This window comes from Ambystoma mexicanum, chromosome 12 (genome assembly GCF_040938575.1).
Source record: "Ambystoma mexicanum isolate Mex_15411 chromosome 12, UKY_AmexF1_1, whole genome shotgun sequence".
Taxonomy (NCBI): Eukaryota; Metazoa; Chordata; class Amphibia; order Caudata; family Ambystomatidae; genus Ambystoma; species Ambystoma mexicanum.
Window position 1 is genome coordinate 433,525,953 of NC_090936.1, and position 21,684 is coordinate 433,547,636.

General features: G+C 47.5%; 1 protein-coding gene across 8 annotated transcripts in view; it reads left to right on the forward strand.

Moving 5' to 3' along the window:
- WNK1 (WNK lysine deficient protein kinase 1) overlaps nt 1–21,684 on the forward strand; it is a 2,404,646-nt gene that overhangs the window by 1,131,617 nt on the left and 1,251,345 nt on the right. For 7 of the 8 annotated variants that reach the window (XM_069628604.1, XM_069628602.1, XM_069628603.1 and 4 more), the window contains one exon: nt 18,143–18,220. The exons of the other annotated variant lie outside the window; for it this stretch is intronic. In XM_069628604.1, coding sequence (XP_069484705.1) covers nt 18,143–18,220 — 78 coding nt within the window. The remainder of the gene's footprint in view (nt 1–18,142; nt 18,221–21,684) is intronic. 8 annotated transcript variants of the gene reach the window in all.

Below are 21,684 nucleotides of genomic sequence, written 5' to 3' on the forward strand. Positions count from 1 at the left end.
ACACCAACTCCCTGATGAGTTTCAAGGGTTTTAATTGTCAATTTAGCAACGGTCCTAGAGGCTGTCCCCCGCTCTAGCCTTGGAATGTGCAATCCCACCCTAACCCAGGCCTCCCTTGACCCTGGACTAGTACTAGTGATTGGTAACCCCTACTATCTAAACGCTACTGGTCTTTAGGTGATGGCCTGAAGGCAAATGCCTTCTATATCTAGACTTCCTCTGGGAACAATTTAGGTGACCACTATCGGGCACCCTATTTTGATAGTGCCTCCCATCACTCTGGGCCTTAGCTCGGAATACTGCTTCTTTCCCTGGATCTTACTGCCTTTCTCTCCCTTCCTCTTACTACACTATGGATTGCCCTTTCTACTCCTCCCACATCCCTCTCCCTCTTCTGTTCCTCAGATGGTGGTCCTACCTCTTGCCTACACCCTCACACTCTCTCTCACCTGCCTCATCTCCTTACACCCCACTACTAATCCCACATCTGCACTCACTTGTCCCATTTCCACTCTGTTGCTACTCCCTCTACTACTCCCACGTGTACTCTACCACTATCCCGACTTCCACACCATACATCCCGCCACCTTTCCCCCATCCTTGTGCGTGTCCCCCAAACATGGGGACGGTACCAGAAACTTTGCCAGTAGAAAATAGAGTTTACCGTTTAAATTTAGTATGGGGTGTGGGAAGGCCCCGCCCTCCGGTGCCTCAACTCAGTCACTTTTTCTGCACAAACGATCTCAGACCTGGCAGCCAGCCCAGAGACTTTTAGCTTTCTGCTTGCTCCCCCTGTTGTTTTTCAATTCTTTTGTTTTCTTTACCTCCCTTCGGTGCCTCACTTTCCTGTTGAATGTCGGCTGCAGGAGGATTCACAAGATGTGCCTCTTGCAACCGCTCATTCCTGGCTTTGGACCCCCATGCACTCTGTCTTGAGTGTTTGGGGCCCGACCACCGCTTGGACTCATGTGCTGACAGGGCATTGAAGAATCATTTGTGGTGCTGGAGGGAGATCGTCCACACTTCTCTTCCTCCCCACCTTAAGACTTTGTCCCCGGGACCTCTTACACAAGTGTTTCAGAGCGCGACAATGCCAGGGATGGGAGCAGGGGAGAATAAAACGGCGATCTTACTAGGCCCAGTGACATTGAGAACGGGCAAGTGCATGGGAGAGGGGGAGGGGAAAAGTGCATGGAAGGGGGGAGAAGTGGAAAGTGCGAAGCAGAGGAGAAACAGATAAATAACAATAAATAAATAATAAAGGCAACAAACAGTGGTAGTCGGGGGTGTTGCTAGGCCTGGAAAAGATCAGGGGCTAAGCTGTTGTCGGGACTGGCGGGACTCGGGGCTACCTAGCCTTTTGGTGTAGCTCCTGAGCTTCTATCCGGTGTTACTACCAAAATACCCAGGGCTATAGCCCCCTTAACCCCCCCTAGCAACACCTCTGGTGGTAGTGCAGCCAGCAGTTTGCAAGTGCTAGGTTTAAGGCAGCAGACAGGGTAGGTCTGATAAGTACAGGAAGAAAAGGGGGGGGGGGAGCTGTACACAGCTACAGACCCCAGTGCAAGGGGTGGCCCGGAGGCAGTGCGGGAGGGTGGTGGCGTGAGCAGGTACCAGGGCCAGGAGGACAGAGGGTGGCCAGGTGCATGGTGCCAAGAGAGAACAGATCAGCAGGGGTGAGGGGGAGTGAAGGCAGAAGAAAAGGGGAAGGTCTTGAGGTGCTTCCGGAACCAGAGATGGTTCTCCAAGTTTTAGAGTGGCAGGGAGGCTGTTCCAGAGAGGCCCCAGCCGAAGACAGACGTATACCCCCAGCTCGTTTCTTAGAAAAACGACTGACCCTGAGGGAGTTGGAGGTAGAGGAGCAAAGTGCTCAAGAGGGGAGGTATTTGGGGAGGGATAGCTGAAGGTATTTTGGAACCAGGCCCCAGAAATCCTTGTGGACAATGCAGAGGGTTTTGAATTTAATCCTTGCATTCACTGGGAGCCAATGGAGAGATTTCAGAGCTGGAGAGATACGATCCGAGGGCTTGAGGCCAAGGACAAGTCTTGCAGTCCTGTTCTGGATTAGTTGCAGAGGGCGGAGAGTAGAGGCAGGTAGATTTAGAAAGAGGGTGTTAAAATAGTGCAACCTAGAGAGAACCAGAGCTTGGGGTACCATGAGCTACAGGGGGGGGGGAGGAGAGGAAAGGCAGAGTACCTCTGAGGAGGTGCAGTAGGAAATTTGACTTTTTAGAGACCTCAGAGATGTGGGTGGAGAAGGAAGGAGTGGATTCAAAGATGACCCCGAGGTTCTTAGCCTCGCAGGTGGGGGTAGGAGGAGGGCCAAGGGAGGCCGGCCAGAGAGTGAGGGGAAAGGATGGTGAAGGTGTGCCAATGAGGAGGATCTTCGTCTTGCTGGCATTCAGACAAAGATCATTGGCGGCACACCAATCATGAATGGCAGTTAGGCAATTGGAGATGAGAGAGGGAGAGGAGGTGGCAGAGGGCAGCCTGACAATGAGTTGTCGTCAGCATAGCACTGGAAATTTGAGCAGAAAGTGGCAATGCAGTGGGCGAGAGTTGCCAGGTATTGATTAAAAAGCCAAGGTGAGAGGTTAGGCCCCCGGAAAACACCACAGGTAGAGAGGAAGATGGATGAAAGGAAGGACCCAAGTTGGACCTGGGAGGGTCGATCTGAGAGGAAAGAGGTCAGCCAGGCCAGAGCCTGATCAGTGATACCCACGTTTTCACAAAGAAGGTTGAGCAGGATGGTATGGTTGACCGTGCCGAAGGCAGAAGAGAGCTTGAGGAGGATGAGGACAGAGGGAATGTTAGAGTCAAGGTTGGAGGGCAGATCTTCACGGATTTTCAGGAGAGCAGTTTCCGTGCTTCTGGCAGCTCTGAAGCCAGACTGGTGGTCAAGGAGACAGCCAACAGAATTGGAATGAAGGTTAAGCTGAGGGATGGCCAACTTTTCCAGGAGTTTGCCCAGAAAGGGAGTAATGGAAATTGGGTGATAGCTGGATAAGAAACATCAGCTGTGGGTTTCTTGAGAAGAGGATGCACAAGGGAGTGCTTCATAGGGGAGGGGAAGGATCCGGAGGCAAAGGAGTTGTTGCAAAAATCAGCAAGGGCTGGAGTGAGGGTATCAATATGGTCCTTGATGGTTTTAGAGGAACAGGGATGAACCTGTTTTGATGAGGCTTTCATAGATCAGACTTGTCTAGCGACCTTGTCAGTGGAGAAAAGAGGAAAGGACGAGAAGGGTGGTGCTGGGGTGGCTAAAGGAGGGTCAGCAAGCACAGATGGAGAGGGGAGGGAAGGGGAGGGGAGAGGTGAGGAGGGGAGAGGAGGGGTGTGGATGGAGAGGGTGGACAGGATGTCCTGAGAGGCAAGGGCATTGCAAAGAGCCTGGGAGGCAACAGGAGGGGTAGAGACTGCAGCAGGGTTGGCCAGCTTCTTGCAGATTTTAAAGAGTTTGGCCGAGTTGTTAGATGCCGCAGAGACACGAGCTTGAATGTGGACTCTCTTCTTGGTGAGGACAGGGAGTCTGTTTTACCTTTGTAGCAGGCAACAGGCCAGTTTGTCAGAGGATGAACAGGAAATCCTCCATTTCTTACGTTTAAGTGTAGCTAGGTCAGAGTCATACCAGGAATTGCACTTGGCTTTGGACTTCAAACGGATCCTTATGACAGTGGCAAGAGCATATAGAGTATCAGAAATAAGAGTAGAGCATAGACAGGGGTGTGTCAGCATTTGAGGCAGCCACCAAAGGTGGAGGGGGGGGAGAAAGTGGCGGCAAAAGCCTCAACTGACACACGCTTCATGGGCCGGTTGTCCGAGAAGGTAGGTGGCAGTGTTGGGGTAGGCTTGACTTGGGGGGAAGAGAGGGAGAGATGAGATGAGAGGAGAGGAGGAGGTGATCGCTCCAGGAGAGAGGAGTGGTCAGAGGAGGGCGGAAAGGGGGAGGTCAGAGGAGATCAACACAGAGTGTGTGCCCTGCAGTGTGAGTCGGGCCAGAGGGGAGGATGGACAGGGAGAGGGAGTCGCAGAGGTCATGTTAAGGTAGACCCTCTGTTCAACATGGCTCCTCAGCACAGATATTCCAACCCTGCGGTTCCCAAGGATCGGGGTTTCTCGCATTCAGGTTCTATCAGGCCCGAGTCCTCTAAGGCTACCGGCTCCCAAGCCGGGCGGCCCTGGGGCTCTTATCTGCGTTCCGGGAACAGACCTGAGGCCTCCATGCTACCAGCTCCCACGCTTGGGGGTTTAGGGGCCCTTCCAGGCTGTCCTCAGTACGATCACGCTCATCCCCTTTTTCTACCCCAGGGTGTAAGGAATTGTTGAAGTGCCACCTCCAAGAGTCGTTCCTCGGCTAGATCCAGCACAGCTACCAGCACAGGTGCCAAGGGCTCCAACCCTAACGGAGCTCGCTCCGAGGCAGTTACCCAGGGCGCTTCGACTACCGTCCATCCGGCTGAGGGCTCAGCACCTACCAGAGGGACCTTGAAGTCAACGCCTCTGCTTCGGGTGTAAAACGACCCAAGTTGTATCCACCCGTGTCTGAGGCCTCTCCTGGCTCAGAGCCTCCGCGCCATACCTCCCAGTGCATGGTGCAAGGTTTCAAAATGGCAGAGCGGCACATGGCAGATCCTGCCAGGCATGCGGCCATCTTGCATCCGTCTCCGGGCCCGCTAGTGCATTTGCCCATCGAGTGGGCTTTGCAGGATGATTCCAGCCCCCTTGCCACTTGAAGCAGCAGCGGATCCTACGGTGCAGGCTTTTGGTTCCCGCAGGGGTACATCTACATCTACCCATCAGACTTACAGATAAGCGTACCAGGCACCTTGGTGTTTTGACCTGGAGCGGAGGACCAGTGGCTCAGAGGGCAGGGCCCTAGGGACCCACCGGCCAGTGAGAACCGCTTCTTCGAACACTTCCTCTTTCTCATGCGTTCCCCTCAAATGAAGGGGCTCCTAAAGACATTGTGAAGCAAGTCATCCCTCAGGCGGCGCCACCTCATCCCCTTCCCATGGGTTGTACTCCTGTTCCCCCGATGCTTCCAGTGCTGGTCTCTCATCCGGTTCAGGCCCTGTCGGTCCTACCGACCCCTCCACCTCCTCCTATACCACCAATTCCTCCCCCCCTCAACAGCTGTTGGACTTGTCTGTGGCTCCGGGCCTGGGGGGGGGACCCCTCCAGCACCTGTGTCCCAGGGCCCAGAATCCCTCTGCCTGTGAAAAAGGGGGGGTTATGACTAGGATGGAGATTACTCTCTCGACATCTGTTAAGGCTTCATGACCACCTACAAGGCCTGGCAGAGTTCTTGGGGGGGGTCCCTCTTCATGAGGAAGCCCCCCCCCCAGTAGTCAAGGGTGCTCGCAGAGGTCTTGGGGGGGGGGGGGGGGGGGGGCAGGGGCGGAGCACCACGATCCGGTCTGGCATTCCCCTTCAGCGGGATGTGCTGCAGATGGTGTGGATGGTCTGGGAGAAGCCCAGGGCAACGACCAGATGAACAAGTAGTTGGAAAGCAGGTTTAGGCTTACGGACGGGGACCCAACCCTCTTTGCCTCCCCCCAGCAGCCACATTCCTCTGTGGTGGCCGCAGAGGAATGGAGCCTCTAAACCATTGTACTTGTCGTCTTCCTCCAAAGGAGCCACCTCCAGTTGTACTCCCCAAGGAGTACAAAGCTCTTGAGTCCTTGGGAAAGCGCTGTTATTTCATCTCAGGACTGCATCTGCGGCAAGCCAACGCGGATGCCATATTGGCTGCGGTTAACCAGAAGCTGTGGCGGGAGCTCTGCGAATTTCTGCCGGACCTCCCTCCGGACAAACAAGCTTACTTCATGGCTGATCTGGCAGATGCACTGGCCATTGCACAGGACCTCTTCGGTCTCCCACATCAACGCAGCAAGCAGAGGGCTGTGCCTCAGGGTCGAGAGGACGAAGTGCTGGATGCGTGCCACAAAGTTTTCATCTGACATGCAGGAGCGGATCCTAGATCTGCCCTTCGAGAGTGTGGACCTTTTTCATTTGTCCACAGATGACAAATTGATGAAGTCAACATCCTTGACAAAGCTGGGTCAGAAATTATTCCCTCAATTCCAGGGATGGACCAAGTTCAAACCCGAACATTCTCTGGATTCAAGGGCTTCAGAGATCGCTGAGGCCTGACAGGTCACCCAGCGACAGCAGAAGGAAACATCAGAGGACGTTGTGTGGGTGTTTCTGCTCCTCCTCCTCTGCCACAGCCTCTGACGCCAAGAAGCATTGATGTCCGGGTCGGGGAACACAGCTCGCCAGTGGGGGGCCATTTGGGTCTGTTCCCAGACACCTGGAAGTGTCTTCAGCAACCTGTGGCTCCTATTTGTAGTTTTCCCGGTCTTCAATCTTCTTCCTTGGCCTCCACCATTCCGTCGTCCTCTTCGCCAGATTGGGTCCCTGACTCTTTTATGGAAGATCCTGTCTCTCTTGGCGATGCAGGCGATAGAACCGGTTCCTCTTGCAGAATGGGGCTTTGGATACTATTCCAAGAATGTTTGCGGTATCTAAGAACAACCTGGCTCGCCTGAGGATAGTCCTGGACCTGTCATTTCTAAACCTGTCATTACCACTGAAACGCTTCAAGATGATTACTCCCGCGCGCAATAGTCTGTGTGTGCAGAGGACTGGATGTGTTCCCTGGGCCTCAAAGATGCTTACCTGCATGTACCGCTATATCTGCTGCATCAGAAGTTTCTGCGGTTCATGATTGTCATACCACTTGCACTACAAAGTGCTGGCCTTCGGCCTGAACTCGGACCCTCGCATCTTCACAAAGCTGATGAATTCAGTGGCGGTCCTGTTCCGCTTGGAGGGCCATGTCCTGTACCCTTATCTGGGTGGCTGGTTGGTGAGGGGGGGGGGCTCACCCGGAGCGGAGGTGCACTCCTGCCAGAGATTGCGGATACCCTTAATCAGCTGGGGTATTCCCTCAACCTTAGAAAGTCGCGGTTATGCCTGTCTCAGGATCTGGCCTTCCATGGGGTGCATTGGAGCACTACATTTCAGAGGGTGTTCCCCCACACCCGAGTATGATGTCCCACCGCAAGGCGGTGGGGCACTTTCTGCCCAACTCGACCACCTCGACATGGTGGTTCCACCACATTCTGGGCCTGATGGCCTTGTTTGTGCTGACTCAGCACACCGGTCTCAAGATGAGGCGCCTCCAGCTTCACCTGGTGGCCAATTCGAATCAGGAGACGAGGTCTCAGTCAGGGAGGACCACACTTCCACCACTCCCTTTGCCCGATCTTCGCTGGTGGCTGATGGATTGCAATGTTTCAGTGGGAGCCTCCTTCCCCTGACTGGAGCCTTCACTGGTGGTAATGACTGACTCTTCTCTTTCAGGCTGGAGGGCTACTCTGGAATTCATGCAGCATGATCAAGGACAGAAGCCCTCCTAAATATCAATCTGCTCGAACTCCGGTCGGTGAGCCTAGGCCTCAGGGCATTTTTTCCCCTAAACAGGGACGGCTCTGGTCAGGACGGACAATTCTACAGTGTTTTACATGAAAAAGCAGGGTGGCACACATTCCCCCCTCCTATGCATGCATGCATGCATGCATGCATGCAGGCAGTTCCGACCTAATGGGCCCTGACGGAAGGGATTTGGATTTCAGCAGTCCACCTCCCGGAGGATAGCAATATAGAAGCGGTCCAGTTGAGTCGCTTGGGTTTCAACACCTACGAGTGAGAGTTGCACACCGACTCCTTGTGTCCCTTGGGGGTTCGCCAACCTGGATTTGTTTGCATCCCCCGTGAATGCCAAGTCTCCCCAGTTTGCTTCATGGGCAGGTCAGGGGTCACTGGGAGATGCCTTCCAGATCTATTGACACGGCTGCAGGTGTTATGCGTTCCCGCCCACCCCTCTGCTACAACGGATCCTCCGCAACTTCCGGGCCTTTGTGGGTTGCAGCCTCATCCTGGTTGCCTCCACTGGTCTTCGAGACCCTGGTTTCGGATCTGCTGTAGTTGTACTCCCGGTGTCCTGTCCATCTTCCGATACCCATTAGGGGCTTGCTGAAGCAGCAGGGTGGGGCAGTGGAGAATCCGACTGGCCAAATTGGCATTGGCATCTTGGTTCCTGATCAACTGAGGCTGCTCAATATTCAGATAACAGGTACATAATTCTGCTGACCAGGAGGCCCTCGACTCAGTCCCAGGATAAGAGAAAATGGACTAGGTTCTGCCATTGGGCTCGCGACAAAGGTCTTGATCCTGTCACCTGTCCTCTGGATGGCATACTGGCATTTTCTGCACACCTGGCTCGTTCTGGCGTGCAGGTGGATACTTGCTGCACGTGTTTGGCGGCCATCAGGGCTTACAAGAATTCCTCTGAGCATGTTTTTGGCAGCCCACCCGGAGGTTAAGGCCCACCTCAACGGGTTGTCTAGGTTTTTTCCTCAGGAGCATAGACCGCATCCAGTCTGGGACCTCAATGTGGTTCTGGAGGCGTTGCAATGCAGGATTTTTGAGCCGATGGCTTCTGTGAACATCCGCTTGGTGACGCTTAAGAATGTTTGTTTTATTGGAGGCTCACCTCTGCACTTGGGGTTAGCGAGCTGCAGGCCTTCTTTTCGTGTGAGCCATTCACAACGTTTCACAATGACAAGGTCATCTTGCGCACTCGCCCATATTTCTTGCCCAAGGTGGTCTCTCCATTTCATCTAAATCAAGAGATCTTTCTACCGGTTTTCTTCCTGAACCTGCAGTCAGAAGCTGAAAGGGCCTTGCATTCTTTGGCCCTCAAGAGGGTCCTCATGTTCTGTCTTTATCGGATGAAATCATTCAGGAAGTCTGAGGCATTGTTTGACTTTTTGGGGCACCTCCCTTTGGTTCTCTGGCTTCTAAGGCTTCCATCGCCCGTTGGATGGTTCAAGCCATTTCAGAAGTGGGCAAACCCGTTCCTGAGGGGATTCATGCTCATGCAATCAGAGCCAAGGCCACATCAGTTGCGTTTCAGAGACCAGCTTCTTGGTCCCCTTTTCTCGTTCCTTGTGGGCGTCGCCCTACACAGGGACGGTATCAGAACCTGTACTGCCACTAGATTGTGGCCTATGCAAAGCATGTGATTCTAAGCAGATACAAGCCACATAAAGAAGATTGTGTGTGTGGGGAGGGGGGGTGTGTGTATGTGTTATATAGCAAAATGAGTAGTGCCAGCAGATAAAAACCTCATGCTGTCATACCTCACAGGATATGCAGACTACATTTTTAGACCTGCTTTTTAATGGAGAACAATATTGTTAATAGATACCCCTATTGTACAGGGTGTGGAATTAAAACATGTTGGCAATATACTGTGCCCCTAATACCAGCACTCACCCGAATGTGCCATCGAGGGTCCATTCCTTTTCATCTCTCTTCAAAGTAACCTTGCAGGTGCTTCCGAAGTAGAAGTAAAGCCAGATATGTCAGTTATAAGGCCGCAGTTTGGTGATCATACCTCTAGAGATGCTTAAGATTGAGGGATTAGATTGTCAGAGTGGCTTGTTCTGGCTTCAACACTTAATTGACTACAGCCTGAGTCCTGAACGCCTTCATTCAGCATAAAAAGGACATGGCACAGAACTACTACTTTGTGCTTTTAAATTTTTGGTAATATTTGAATGAGTCCCTCGTTAATTTGAGGAGATAACAAGAGCTTTTATTTTGACCATTGGGCCTCATTACAAGTTGGCTGGTGTGGCTAAAATCGTTGGTAAGAGTTATTGCTGCACGAACGCACCACCCAACTATGGTTCTCGCGGTGGGGTCCAGAAAAAACCTGGAGATAACTTCACCAAAATGCAGCAATTTCAGCAGAATTATTGCTGGTGGTAATTCTGCCGAAATTTCCATGGAGTCCTATGGAATCCATAAATGGGGACTAACACCATCATACCGCCACTTGTAATTCGGGCCAAGTGGCGTTAATGGTAAATCTGTTTTGGTATTTTGGCAGATTTACTGCTGAAATACCACCAAACTTGTAATGAGGCCCATTATTTGCAGTACTTCTGGGGTTTGTGGTTGTTCCTCCTCATTCCTGTGTCTTTGTCCTAATGCTCCTGGTCCAAGAGGTCTGCCTTGCTTCTAACATTCTTTTTCCTAGATGAATGTACTATGGATGTCCATTAAAGCTGGGGGCTGCTCGATTGGTGAGGTACCAGTGGATGTCTTGGGTACATTCTTGCCTGCTTACAAGAAAACGCTTCGAATCAATCTTTCTTGATTTGTATTATATTAACATATGATCATCTTTTACATGATGAAATGTGGAAAATAACTGGTCTCTACCCAACCCATTTGTGTTTCTTCAAAGCCAGTTGTACAATCTGTTGCATTCTTGGTGGCCATGAACAGAGGCATAGGTCCTGCTTTAGCACACAATCCTCTTCTCTGGATAAGGAAACAGAATTGTTTTACTCAGTAAGAAAGGGACCAAGAACGCCATGCTTCCCTCTGCTAAGAACACCCAGATACCATCCTGACCATATGCAAGCTGCACAATGTTAGATGCCCTTATCAAGTTTTACTAGTCATGTTTTTCTGCAACACAAATGAATTCCAGCTCAATATTAATTGGCACAATCCCAGTGGGCCATCACCCACCTTGGTACTGCTTTGACATTTTGGTGCACACGTACTCGCACAAATACAGCCATAAAGTGAGTCAGCATAAGCACTCTGTTTTGTTTTCACTAGAGGCACTTATGAGCAAATGGATTGAGAGCTAGATCCTTACCCTCAGACACTGCATATCCGGAAACATACTAGTCTTGGAAGCAGGGGTAGTTTACGGTCATTTGCATGCTTGAACGTCTGTCCTAGAAAGCTTATTGGAACTCTGGGAGGAGTCCAGAATTCAGAATTCTTTCCCACCTGTAGAAAATTGCTCCAATCAATTTTCTTCTCTTAGAAATCGTGAGCTCACAGGGTGAAGAATCTGTTCTGAATTAGTGGAATGATAAGTTCATTTGCAGCATTTTTTTATGTGAACAATTGGGGTAATTCTTGATTGGGTGAGGTAGTTAAGGCAATCCACTCAGGTTATTGCAATTTGTGGAGGTGACAAATATGCTATAAATGCAAAGCTTTCTCTTTTGATCTGCACCCTGCACCTCATTAGTAGCTTTTTTGCATCAGGAAAGTGCATGTATATTTGTGTGGCTGTTTGGTATGGTCCCCATGCTTATAGGGTGAACTAATGCTAGAGCTTTGTTTAATCAAGGCTTATGAAACTATGTCCAAATATCCTGTCTTATCTTTATCCAGTTATTGGAATGAGTTGGATGGGCTTTTCCAACTCCAGGGAAAGTGAGTTCTGGCTCTTCATATTGTTTGCACATGAATCAAAACATACTGATCAGTAGTTGTTGGTGCACTTTATGGAGAGGTGCGCCGTATGATTCTGTTTTTTAGGAAATTGGTGCAATGTGATATGGGAATTGTGTAATATGCTATAAATGTAAAAATAAAAAAAGTATGATTAATAAAGGAATCATTTTGGCTGGGTATTTTTACAGATAGTTGTTAGGTCTATTTGAGCAATTGCCCTGATCAGTATGTTTTGATGTATGTGCATTACTGGAGCCAGGCATCCCTCATCTTCAAATGGTTTGAAATCATTTATCGTTCCTACACCATGGTTATGACAGTTGTATTCACGGTAGTCCCATTTGCATACCTTTGAATGTGCTTTACTATACCAGAGTTCTTATTGGAGCTAGGCGTCTAATCCTTTGACTTCTATTCAGGCTTACCTTCTGTGATAGGCTTTGGAGTATGTCTTATAATGTCCATGACACTTGACCCAGCATAATCATGGGCTGTTTGGATAGTGGCTCCTGTTTTTTTACACTTCTTGACATAAAGAACCTGAAGCATAATTTTCTTGGCCTTAATGCCTGTCTCTTCTCACTGACTGGTCGGTGTGTCCTCGTCTAAACAGACATGGCCACTATAATATGCTTCAACAAGAAGGGTGACATACTCATTTATACATCTATTGTTCTCAGGCAGTAGATGTAGGTTTGGGCTGCGATTTATCTCGTAAGCAGAGTGCAAGAGGAGAGCATCTTTGAATGTTCGAAATTCTAGTTTGATGCGCAGTAGCAGCATAAACAGTAAGGGTTCAATGCATGCACAGAACAACCTTCTAGCAGGCATGTTCGACAATTATTGAGGTTTTTTTTTTTAAAACACTTGGCTAAACACAGTACAACACTGCTACTTACAATGCTGTAGTAAAGCTTGTGACCATGAAGTGTATGTTGTTGGGTAGGCTGGATGGTTCTACTGTGGTCTTTAACCATGTTTCTAGGTTTCAGATGGAAATTTGAGTTTGAATATTCTGAGCTTAAATTCTCCAATGAAGCAATGGATTTCTTGAGGTAGGCTTGGTAGCTTTCACTAGAAATTTACATTGTTTGCGTTCGTTTGCAAAAAGTTCTTCACCTGTCTTTTTGTCAGACTACCATGTTGTGGAGTTGTTTTACATTTAGGCCTTCATAAGGTCTATGGTGTGGAGAATGAATCCATGTTTTATATTCATATAGATTCATACTTAAATTTGATTCTGTTTGCATCGTTGCAAGTACTTTTTTAGTACTCCCATCAATGTTATGACATCGCACCTCTACAAGACTGATGTTAGAATAGCTTATCACTGCTTTCTGTAGAGGAGTAAACTATTCAAGATGACAGAAAACCTGTGGGATTACCCGAGAGAAAAGTAGCAATCTTTTGTTGGTTCTTTAAATGCTTCAGAGATTCAATACCTATCCAAGGTTGTTCTAGCTCAGGATCCTGTAACCTTTGGCTGTACAGGTACTTTGGACAACAAGCCCAAATCGGCATAACCAATGGACTATAACTCCCATGATCCCTCATCAAGTAGTCTGAAACATGTGGTGAGATGTAGGTTGCAAACCCCTGGTCTAGCTGGGGGACCACTACATTAGGTTCTTTTCAAACCATAACAAAATACAGCTGTCTGTCTTTTTAAAAGAGAGTTTGGCATCACATTCTTGCAAAAATATGTTCATAATGAATGTAGGGAGAGGGGAAATGTAGGTTTTTGCACCTCTACATGGTTCTATATTGCTGTTTTTGTAGTGACATTTGTTTGCCGGCTGCTGTACTTTTACTGAGACCGATTTTCCCTTATCAGTCAGGGTAAGGATAAGCGAGTTGTGTAGTTGGGACTGCGCCAAGGCAAATGAAATGGGTCTGAAAATTTCTAAAAGAATTATTTTATTGAGTTGCAAAATTTTGATTTAAGCGGAGTTCCTAGTCAAGCCAACTTTAACCAGGTGGTGGCACGTGCTAATGTTTCACGCAATTAAGGGCTTTGTCAATGCCAAGAGGTCTTAATAATTATTAGAAACCTTCAATTATGGCTCTTAAGACACCTGTTTGTAATGACAGGTGGTGGTGGGTTAGCATATAATGCGTTATATCTTCAAATTGTCACAAGCATCTTTAAGTCACAAATAACTAAGGTTTTGTGTTACACTTTGGTACAGTATTGCACAGTTACGAACACGTCTAAATATGCATTTACAGATCTTATAATTTGTTTTAATGTTCTGTTGGTGAGAGAAGCAGGGATGGAGATGGAAAGGAATGAAGGAGGTTATAGGTCGATATAAAGAGTTCATTCATAATATAATAGTGACCCTGTATTTCCCCGTCATGCAGTGGCCAGTACTTAACGTCTCGTGTTTGCTCCGATGATGGGTTTAACCCATGTACTTCATTTGTAGATTAACTGTTGTTGTCTAAGAGTAGTAAGGGTGCTCCTTGGTATATTATAACTCAGTGTTCTGGCATGCCTTATTTAATTAAATTCAGATAGTTTAATAAGTGCAGGGGCCATCTTCAAAGTTTTGTGGTTGCTTGAGGAAAGTAAGCAGTATGTACTTGTTAGGATCACTGTTTTGTGAACATGAAAGGGTTAATCCCTTGGTCTACTTCATGATGCTGATATCTTGTTGATTCTCTGGGAAGGCAAATGTTGCTTGAGTATAGGGAGCATGCAAATTGCATGTGTCAAATTGGTTGTCCAGTATAGGGGAGGAGTATTTACCTTAGGATTGTGACTTGGTGCCTGGGGCATGCGGGAAATTGCTGTACACGTATTCAAGTATGTCAGGTCCTGTTTGGAGAATGATAAGGGTTAATATGTCTACTTAATAGGGTCAAGATAAGCGAGGGGACAGTGCACTGATTGTGCAAGGTCTTACCTTGTTAGGATGTACAGGGCTCCTGGTCGTGGGATGTTCTGATGGTATCGCTCTGCTGGAGGTTGTGAGCGCCACCATCTTGGTTGCGCCTATTAACGTGTCTTAGTGATGTCATGCGTTAGAAACGTGATGATGTCATAGTTAAGGGCCGCAATCGTGTTGAAGTGTCCAACTGTGTGCAGCTAGTGCATTACGTTCATAGTCCTGAGGAGTCCTGGGGGAGAATAATTAAATAAGGGGAGTCCCTTTAACTATGGGCAGAATTGTGGATAGTGGTGCATCCCCCTGATATCTTGTCACATGTGTGATTGTGGTAAAGATACCTCAAGCGAGCTACTATTGGCAGGTTGGTCAGATTAAATCACTGCCATCGCCCATTGTTGCGCGTGTTATCCAGTAGTGATTTGGAATACATATACAGAGTGTCATATTCGTGAGCATGCAGAGTATATTGGCTTCTCTGGGCCATCCTTTGATCAGGATGATGTTTCGAAGTGAGTGTCCTAAAAGAGCCATACTTGGATTTAATGTGTCTTGTGCTTCATTCTTTCCCTTTCGGTTGATTAGACATCCTTAAATTGATGTACCTTCACAAACTCCATATAGCACACTTGATATTGATTCGCGTGTAGGCATACATTCAGGTTGATTTTCGAAGCTGGTACAGTTTCTCATAGGAATACACACAATATTAATTCCCATGTAACTATACATTATAGTAACGTTTCTCATAGGAAGTTGTGCATCTCACTGTCTGCGTTGAGTCCTTCCTTGATTGTTCTTAGATTACAGATAGTCCTGGCTTCCTCTTGACAGAGCCTTTTCTCTTGTCCCCTAGTCATGGGTCCACTCTGATGTGTCATATCCCTAAGAATTTGATTTTGTCTATCTTCTCTGACTGGTGTTCGATGAACCAATGTTCAGCCAATGCTGTTTTCTTTTCAATTGATGTCAAGCTGTGCAGTTGTTCTTATTTCACGTATGGTGCTTCCAACATACAATTTGTTGCAAATAGAGATAATATAGATCCTGCAGTTAATTCATTTATTCTTATCACTTTAACATAGTTTATGGTATGCAGGTGTTTATTATTCAAAGGGTATCTGCACATATTGCAGTTTGAACATTTGTAGAAATCCATTGATTTACCTGTGATTAGGCTAGTTTGTACCACCAATTTTTTCGTTGGCATGAAACTGTCTTTTCATTCGCAAGGTGGTTGCCTTTGTGTAGACAATGCTTGGTCTTCAGTAATATGGTTTTTTAGATCTGCAACAAGCATTGGTAAATGCCAATTCTTTTGAAAGATTCTCCTAATGTTATTGGAGTTTACGGATTTTCATCAGAATTCGTTTTTCACTTATTCTTTCTTGCTCCCGATCTTGTCAATCTTTGTTACCTTTTTTACACTACTATCACTAACCACTTTCTCAGGCGTCATCAAATGTATACTGCAAGAGGGGAAGGTTGCAGCTGCTGCGTTATTGATTAGTGTCAATTTCCTAATCTGTAAAGCACTTGTTGTGGCAATAAGACCTGAGGCGGCGGCCAATACCGCCCCAGGTATTGCCCGGGGCTGTAGTTATGAATGAAGCCCCTGGCCATTACCTGCGGCGGTATTGGCCCGCAGCCTCGGGTCTTATTGCCATTAGTACCCTGGCCCGTTGGATCGGGGTGCTAATGGCATTTTTTTCTGTTTCGAAACAAAAAAAAAACAGACATAAATGGCTGCCGTCATGCAAAGGGAAAACGTAGTCAGTTTTCCCTTTCCATGGCGGCCATCGGGAGCGGACGCGCTTGGAACAGAAGTGTTCCCAGCGCGTTCACTTCCAAGACCAGAAGAAAAAAGAAGGTAAGTGGGGTCGGGAGGGCAGAAGGGAGGGGAAACGTACCGTGGTCTCCGGCGGGGGACGATGGAAGCCTCCACCGGAGCAGGGATGGCCCCGCTCAGAGGCTCCACACGGCTGGAGGTTTCCATCATCCCCCGCCGGAGACCGCGGGATAGAAGGTGGGTGGGGTGAGGAGGGAGGAAAGGCTTGGTGGGGGGAGAGGGGGATCTTACCCGAGTCCCCGGCGGGGGACGAAGGAAGCCTCCAGCCATGGGGAGGCTCGGAGCGGGGATTGCCCCTCGCCGGGAACAGAATAGCCGGCATGCACGGTGTGGACGGGAATACCGTGTGGTATGGCTCACAAATGAGCCAATCACCACACAGTATTCCTGTTCAGCCGCGCGTTCCGGGTACTAATTGGGATTCTCTTCATACTATGAGCAACCATCATACCTTAATTGGTCTAGGTCAAGATTCGGATCTTTGAACAGCTTATTTTTTTCCCCTGCCAAGTGTGTACATCTACATTTTCATTGCCATGGTGAAGGCTCAACCTTGTTGCCCCTCATGTTACGGTCTTTGTTTCCTCATACTGTAGTCAAACCATGTCCAATATTCAGAGGTCGTGACAAAAGCAGTTACCTACAACTATTTCCCATTGCTTGTGTCTGTGAGAGACTCGCATGCAAACCATCGAGTGCACCTTTTTGAGTGGGCTGTAAAAGAGAAGAATGTAAAATATAGTTTTTTCCCTCAATCATTTTGTGGTTGTGCCTGCCTAAACACAATTACGTGAATTGATTATTTGTATAGCGCCTATACACAATGTGTTTCAAAGCGCTTCAAGGAGGGAGGGAACATGGGAAAATACAGTGTACTTCTTACAAACAAGAATTAGAATGTGATAGAACTATTGTAATCAGCCTGGCAACATTTCTGATAGTGCAAGAACAGTTAAGGGAAGCGAAGGGAAGGAGGAGAAAAACAAGCAGTAACATTACTATGCCTTATGACAATTTTTGTAGTGCATGAGTTACAGGAGGAGAGAGAGGGGGAGGAGGGGAGAAAACAAACAGGAGACTAACATAGGTTGGACGATTCAGAGTAGTCTGGGGGGTGGGGGGAGTGGGAGGAGAGGACAGGGAGGGAAAGGGGGGAGACAAGCTGCTAACAGAGGTCATGGGTCAACTGATAGGAGTAAGTGCTATGAGAGGGGCAAGTGGCTGCAAGACAGGAGGAGGGGCGAAGGAGAGGGGTGAGGGGAGGGGAGGGGAGGAGGAGGAGGAGGAGGAGAAGGAGGAGAAAAGTGTCTGTAAAACGGGTGGCTACGATTACTATCCCTTACGGCAATTGGGGTAATGCCAGACTTGGACAGGAGGAAATGAAAGGATATGGGGAAAGGGGGAAACAAAGACGATCACAGGGGGCGGGGGAGTTAAGAAGGGGCAGGGGGACCAGTTAGGGGGGCTCTTATTACACACAGGGGGGCAAGGAGGTGGCGTGGGGTACCTTCAGACACAAGGGTGGAAGAAAGGGTAGACAGGAGGGGGGGCACTTCCACACACAAGGGGCAGGAGGCTGTAAGGGGGCATTTTCACACACACTGGGCAAGCAGGGCACTTTCTCACACACACACACACACACACACACACACACACACACACACACACACACGGGCAGGGGGCTGCAAGGGGGCACTTTTTCACACACATGGGTGCAAGGGGCTGCAGGGGGGCACTTTCACACACACAGGGGGCAAGCTGGGCACTTTCACACACACACAAGCAGGGGGCTGCAAGGGGGGCACTTGGCTTCATGATGAAAGACTAAACCTGTTGTATACCCGACTGAAGAATACAGTTTACTGTACGATTATGCAGTCCAATATCACTAGCTTTGATATTACACCACTGACCATTCAAATTTTGTAAACATTGAAATCTATTGCTGGCATACTTAACAGCACCAGTGTTGCTGGTCCTGTGAAGCTAGAGCATTTACGCACTCCGTTTATTGATTTCCAATGATCCTTTTCTCATGCTTTCCTTTTCTTGTTTCCCGTAGGCCCAGTTGCCTGGCCAGCCTACACCGAGTGGTTTGTCATTAAGTAGCACAACCCAGCCTTCACAGCAGACGCAGCAGGTAGGGTTCTCGTGTTTTAATGATTATCCCCAATGAAACGGTACATTGAATGTTGTAGTTTACCAATCAATAAGAGGAAGATCTGAACTGTAGATGGCTAACTATAAAAGACAGGGATATATATACGTCCCCTGTGATCTACCACACCAGTACTGATTACTCTGCAAGGTCTCTCTCAGCTGCTTCTCCACCAGTACCCTCATTGAACTGAGCAGAGAGTAGTTGGCAGCCTAGGCCTGCAACTCTCCCCTGGAAGCCCATCAACATCCTTGAATATTCCTTCTAGCAACACAGCATGTACACAAGGAACCAGGAAAAACAGGCACCCTCCCCTTGGACCCCTCACTAGCCCCCAAGAAGACAAAGAGTTGCCAACCCAGTGGTACTCTGCAACCACTGGAGCCCTCTGTAGCTGACCTGTTCATCAAACAACAGTAAATCCTGAGTAGAAATTCTAAGGTAAGAGCCTGTGTGGTCTTTTGAAGCCAAACTTTCCATAGTAGAGTCAAAGGTGTAGAGTCTGGAGCACAGATCCAGAAGTCTGGAGAACAGATACAGAAGGGGCGTAAGGATAGATACTAGGTTTACAACTGGCTAGGCTAAAAGAGGATGTTACTAAGGTATAGGAGAAAAAAATGGTACTTGAATGCAAGTTAAGAGCAAACAACATGAGACTCGGAGGGACTAGGAACTTTTCAGAATTATACACCTGCAATCGTGGCACAGTTGTTTCAGGATCAAATGCGAAGAGGATGTACACAAAACTTACTCAGTGAGGGAGAGCAAGAGAGCAAGCTACCCCACACAAGTCCTGCTCCAATTCCTGAGGTTCTCAAACAATAAGAAGGAATCTTGGAGAAATGAATAGGAGATCCTTTAACTGGCAAGTCACACATGACTATATTAAAAAAGGTCTCCCAATCAAGGTGATAAATACGATGAAAATTGTCAATGCAACTGGAAAAATGGCTTTGGAAATGTAGGTAAAAACAGCTTCATATTTCCAGCCCCTTTGATGCTACTTCACAACGTGAGGAAGCATTGAGAATTCTATATGACCTGAAAAGGTACAGGGCTGTTTAAAACAGGGCAACATGTTATTGTACAGTGGGACATGGATTCACACAATTGCATATGTTAAGCTTTTGCATGATGACATGTTGTATTTGTGTCATTGGCTGTGATTTATGTAAGTGGTCACCCTCCGTCTAATCCTCCTTGGAGAGCTGGAGATTTTTGGCGAGCATGGACTGCAGGGGTTTGTTGGATGAATGGCTGAAATTGTGCCTATATATTTTTGGGACTGGGGTAGGTGAAGTCAAAAGTATTGGAATATTGGAGCAGGCCCCGCCTGAAAGCCTACCTCCTGGTCCGCTGCACCCTGCCTTATGCAGAACCATTAGGAGTGACACTAGAGTAGGTCATGTGGATCGCCTCAGGACACTGCATAGAGATGGCGGATGGATGCACTGGGTGAAGGAAGGTAAGCGCAGTAGAGACAACACTGCCACTTTGCTCTGTGGAGTTCCAGAAACATGCACAGCTGAGGTCCTCCTAAACAGCCTTATCTATATACTTTGCCCCCGCAAGACATACAGGGTAAACTGATCAGTCCCACCCTGGTACAATTTGCACACCTTTGTCTTCCGCCCATATAGTTGCCCGATCCACTTAAGGGGATGCAATTGGATGGAATAGTCAAATGTCACTGCTCTAGAACTTAGGGGAGCAAGGTGACCTCTCCAAGGAAGTCAGCTTAGCTGTGCATGCCAAAACAGTGGTGGGGGCAGGAAACGAAGCGAGTGGTGTTTCACCAGATACAGAGAGAATGACTGGCGAATGAGCTGGACCGAACACCCCCTTTGCATGACTACACAGTTTGACTGGTATGCAGTGATTTTATCGAGGAAAATAAAATAATGAATTTTTAAAGAACCCAAAACAACAAAAAAGAAAATAACGAATTTTAAAGTGTACAAATATAGTGGGAAATGGGAATAGTGTTGGGGGTGAGAGAAAAGTATGAAATGGTGTGGTCACTGGGGGGAAGGGAGGCGGAGGGGTCAGGGGTTAGAGGGAACACCCCAAAAACATCAAAAGTAAATGTCATTTTGTTTTTCTGTTTGGGTTCTTTATAAATTCATTTTTAGTTTTTTTTTTTTCTCTCAATAAAATCACTGCATACTGCATTTGCAGGGCTTGCCTGGACATGCACAGGGGTGAGATCATGTGGATTCATGCCCTGCTGTGAACCATTAAAGTTTTAGGCTTGTGGAAGGTTTTAGCACAGGGAGTACGGATCTGCCATCTGTGCCGGAACCATAGGAAGAGATTGATATTTTTATTCTGTTTGGTAGAGCATCAGTCTCAGCATGACACCCCCCACCACCTCCTTCTGTGTGGAACCAAACCTTGCCAGTTAAAGGCCGGTAAGGAGGTTTGACTGGCTGTTCGAATGAAAGGTTAACCCCTAAGCTCGTACAAGTTAGAAGATGCAGAGAAGGCTGATGAGTCTACTGGGATGGGGGGTACAGAATGGATTCTTATCTCGGCCTGCTTCCTGAAGGTGCTGTCCTTTAATTGAGGTTTTCAGCCATAGAAGCAGCAGCAATCTTTTCCTGTGTTTCCTTCCCATTTTCATGTTTTTTTTGTCTGTTTTTCAGTGGTTAAAATTATCTTTACTATCTGGGACAGAATAAGTGTTGTGAGGAGCCAGGAATGAGACTCCGACACAGAGGACTCAACATTTTGCTATAAACTTTAAACAACATTTTTTTTTATTGTATATGGTTTAGAAAAAACCTTTACAAAGATCATAATACATCACATTAAAAATACAATTTCCTAAAATGTACACAAACAATTTTCTAAAAATAAACACATTAAATTCATCCTCTTTAAAGGTCAATAAAATCCATGTTACATAAAACCCTCAATAAATTAATCATATGTCAAAATACAATAAAATTGAATTATAATAAATTACAAATACAAAATTTCATCAAGTCATGAATTGCCTCATTGCAGGGAATTAAAAAAGAGCAGCCACCGCCAACCAATCAGAATCCGTTACAACACTGAGGCAGTGTCTCCACAATTTGTCATCTTCTGACAGTTTCATCAAAAAGAATACTTTCGAAAGATATTTCATTCTTAGACAGTAAAGCGCACTGCAATACATACTTGGTGTTTAGTTTCCATCGTCTTTTTTTTATTTTGCAGTACCTACAAGTTGCAGCCTCACTAGTGATCAAACCTTTCGTAAAAGAAAATCCATTGTTGGCAACAAATCACAACAAAAACGTTTTCAAAATCAAAAGGGTTGGGGAATTGCCTTACTATCCCTATCCTATGAGGTAGTTCCCCACCTCAGCCAAAAACTAAGGGGTCTGTCTATTGTCAAGATGTCCAAAGTAAAAATACTTCCTGTGTCCGATACTAAAAATTAACTTGATGGTGCAAGG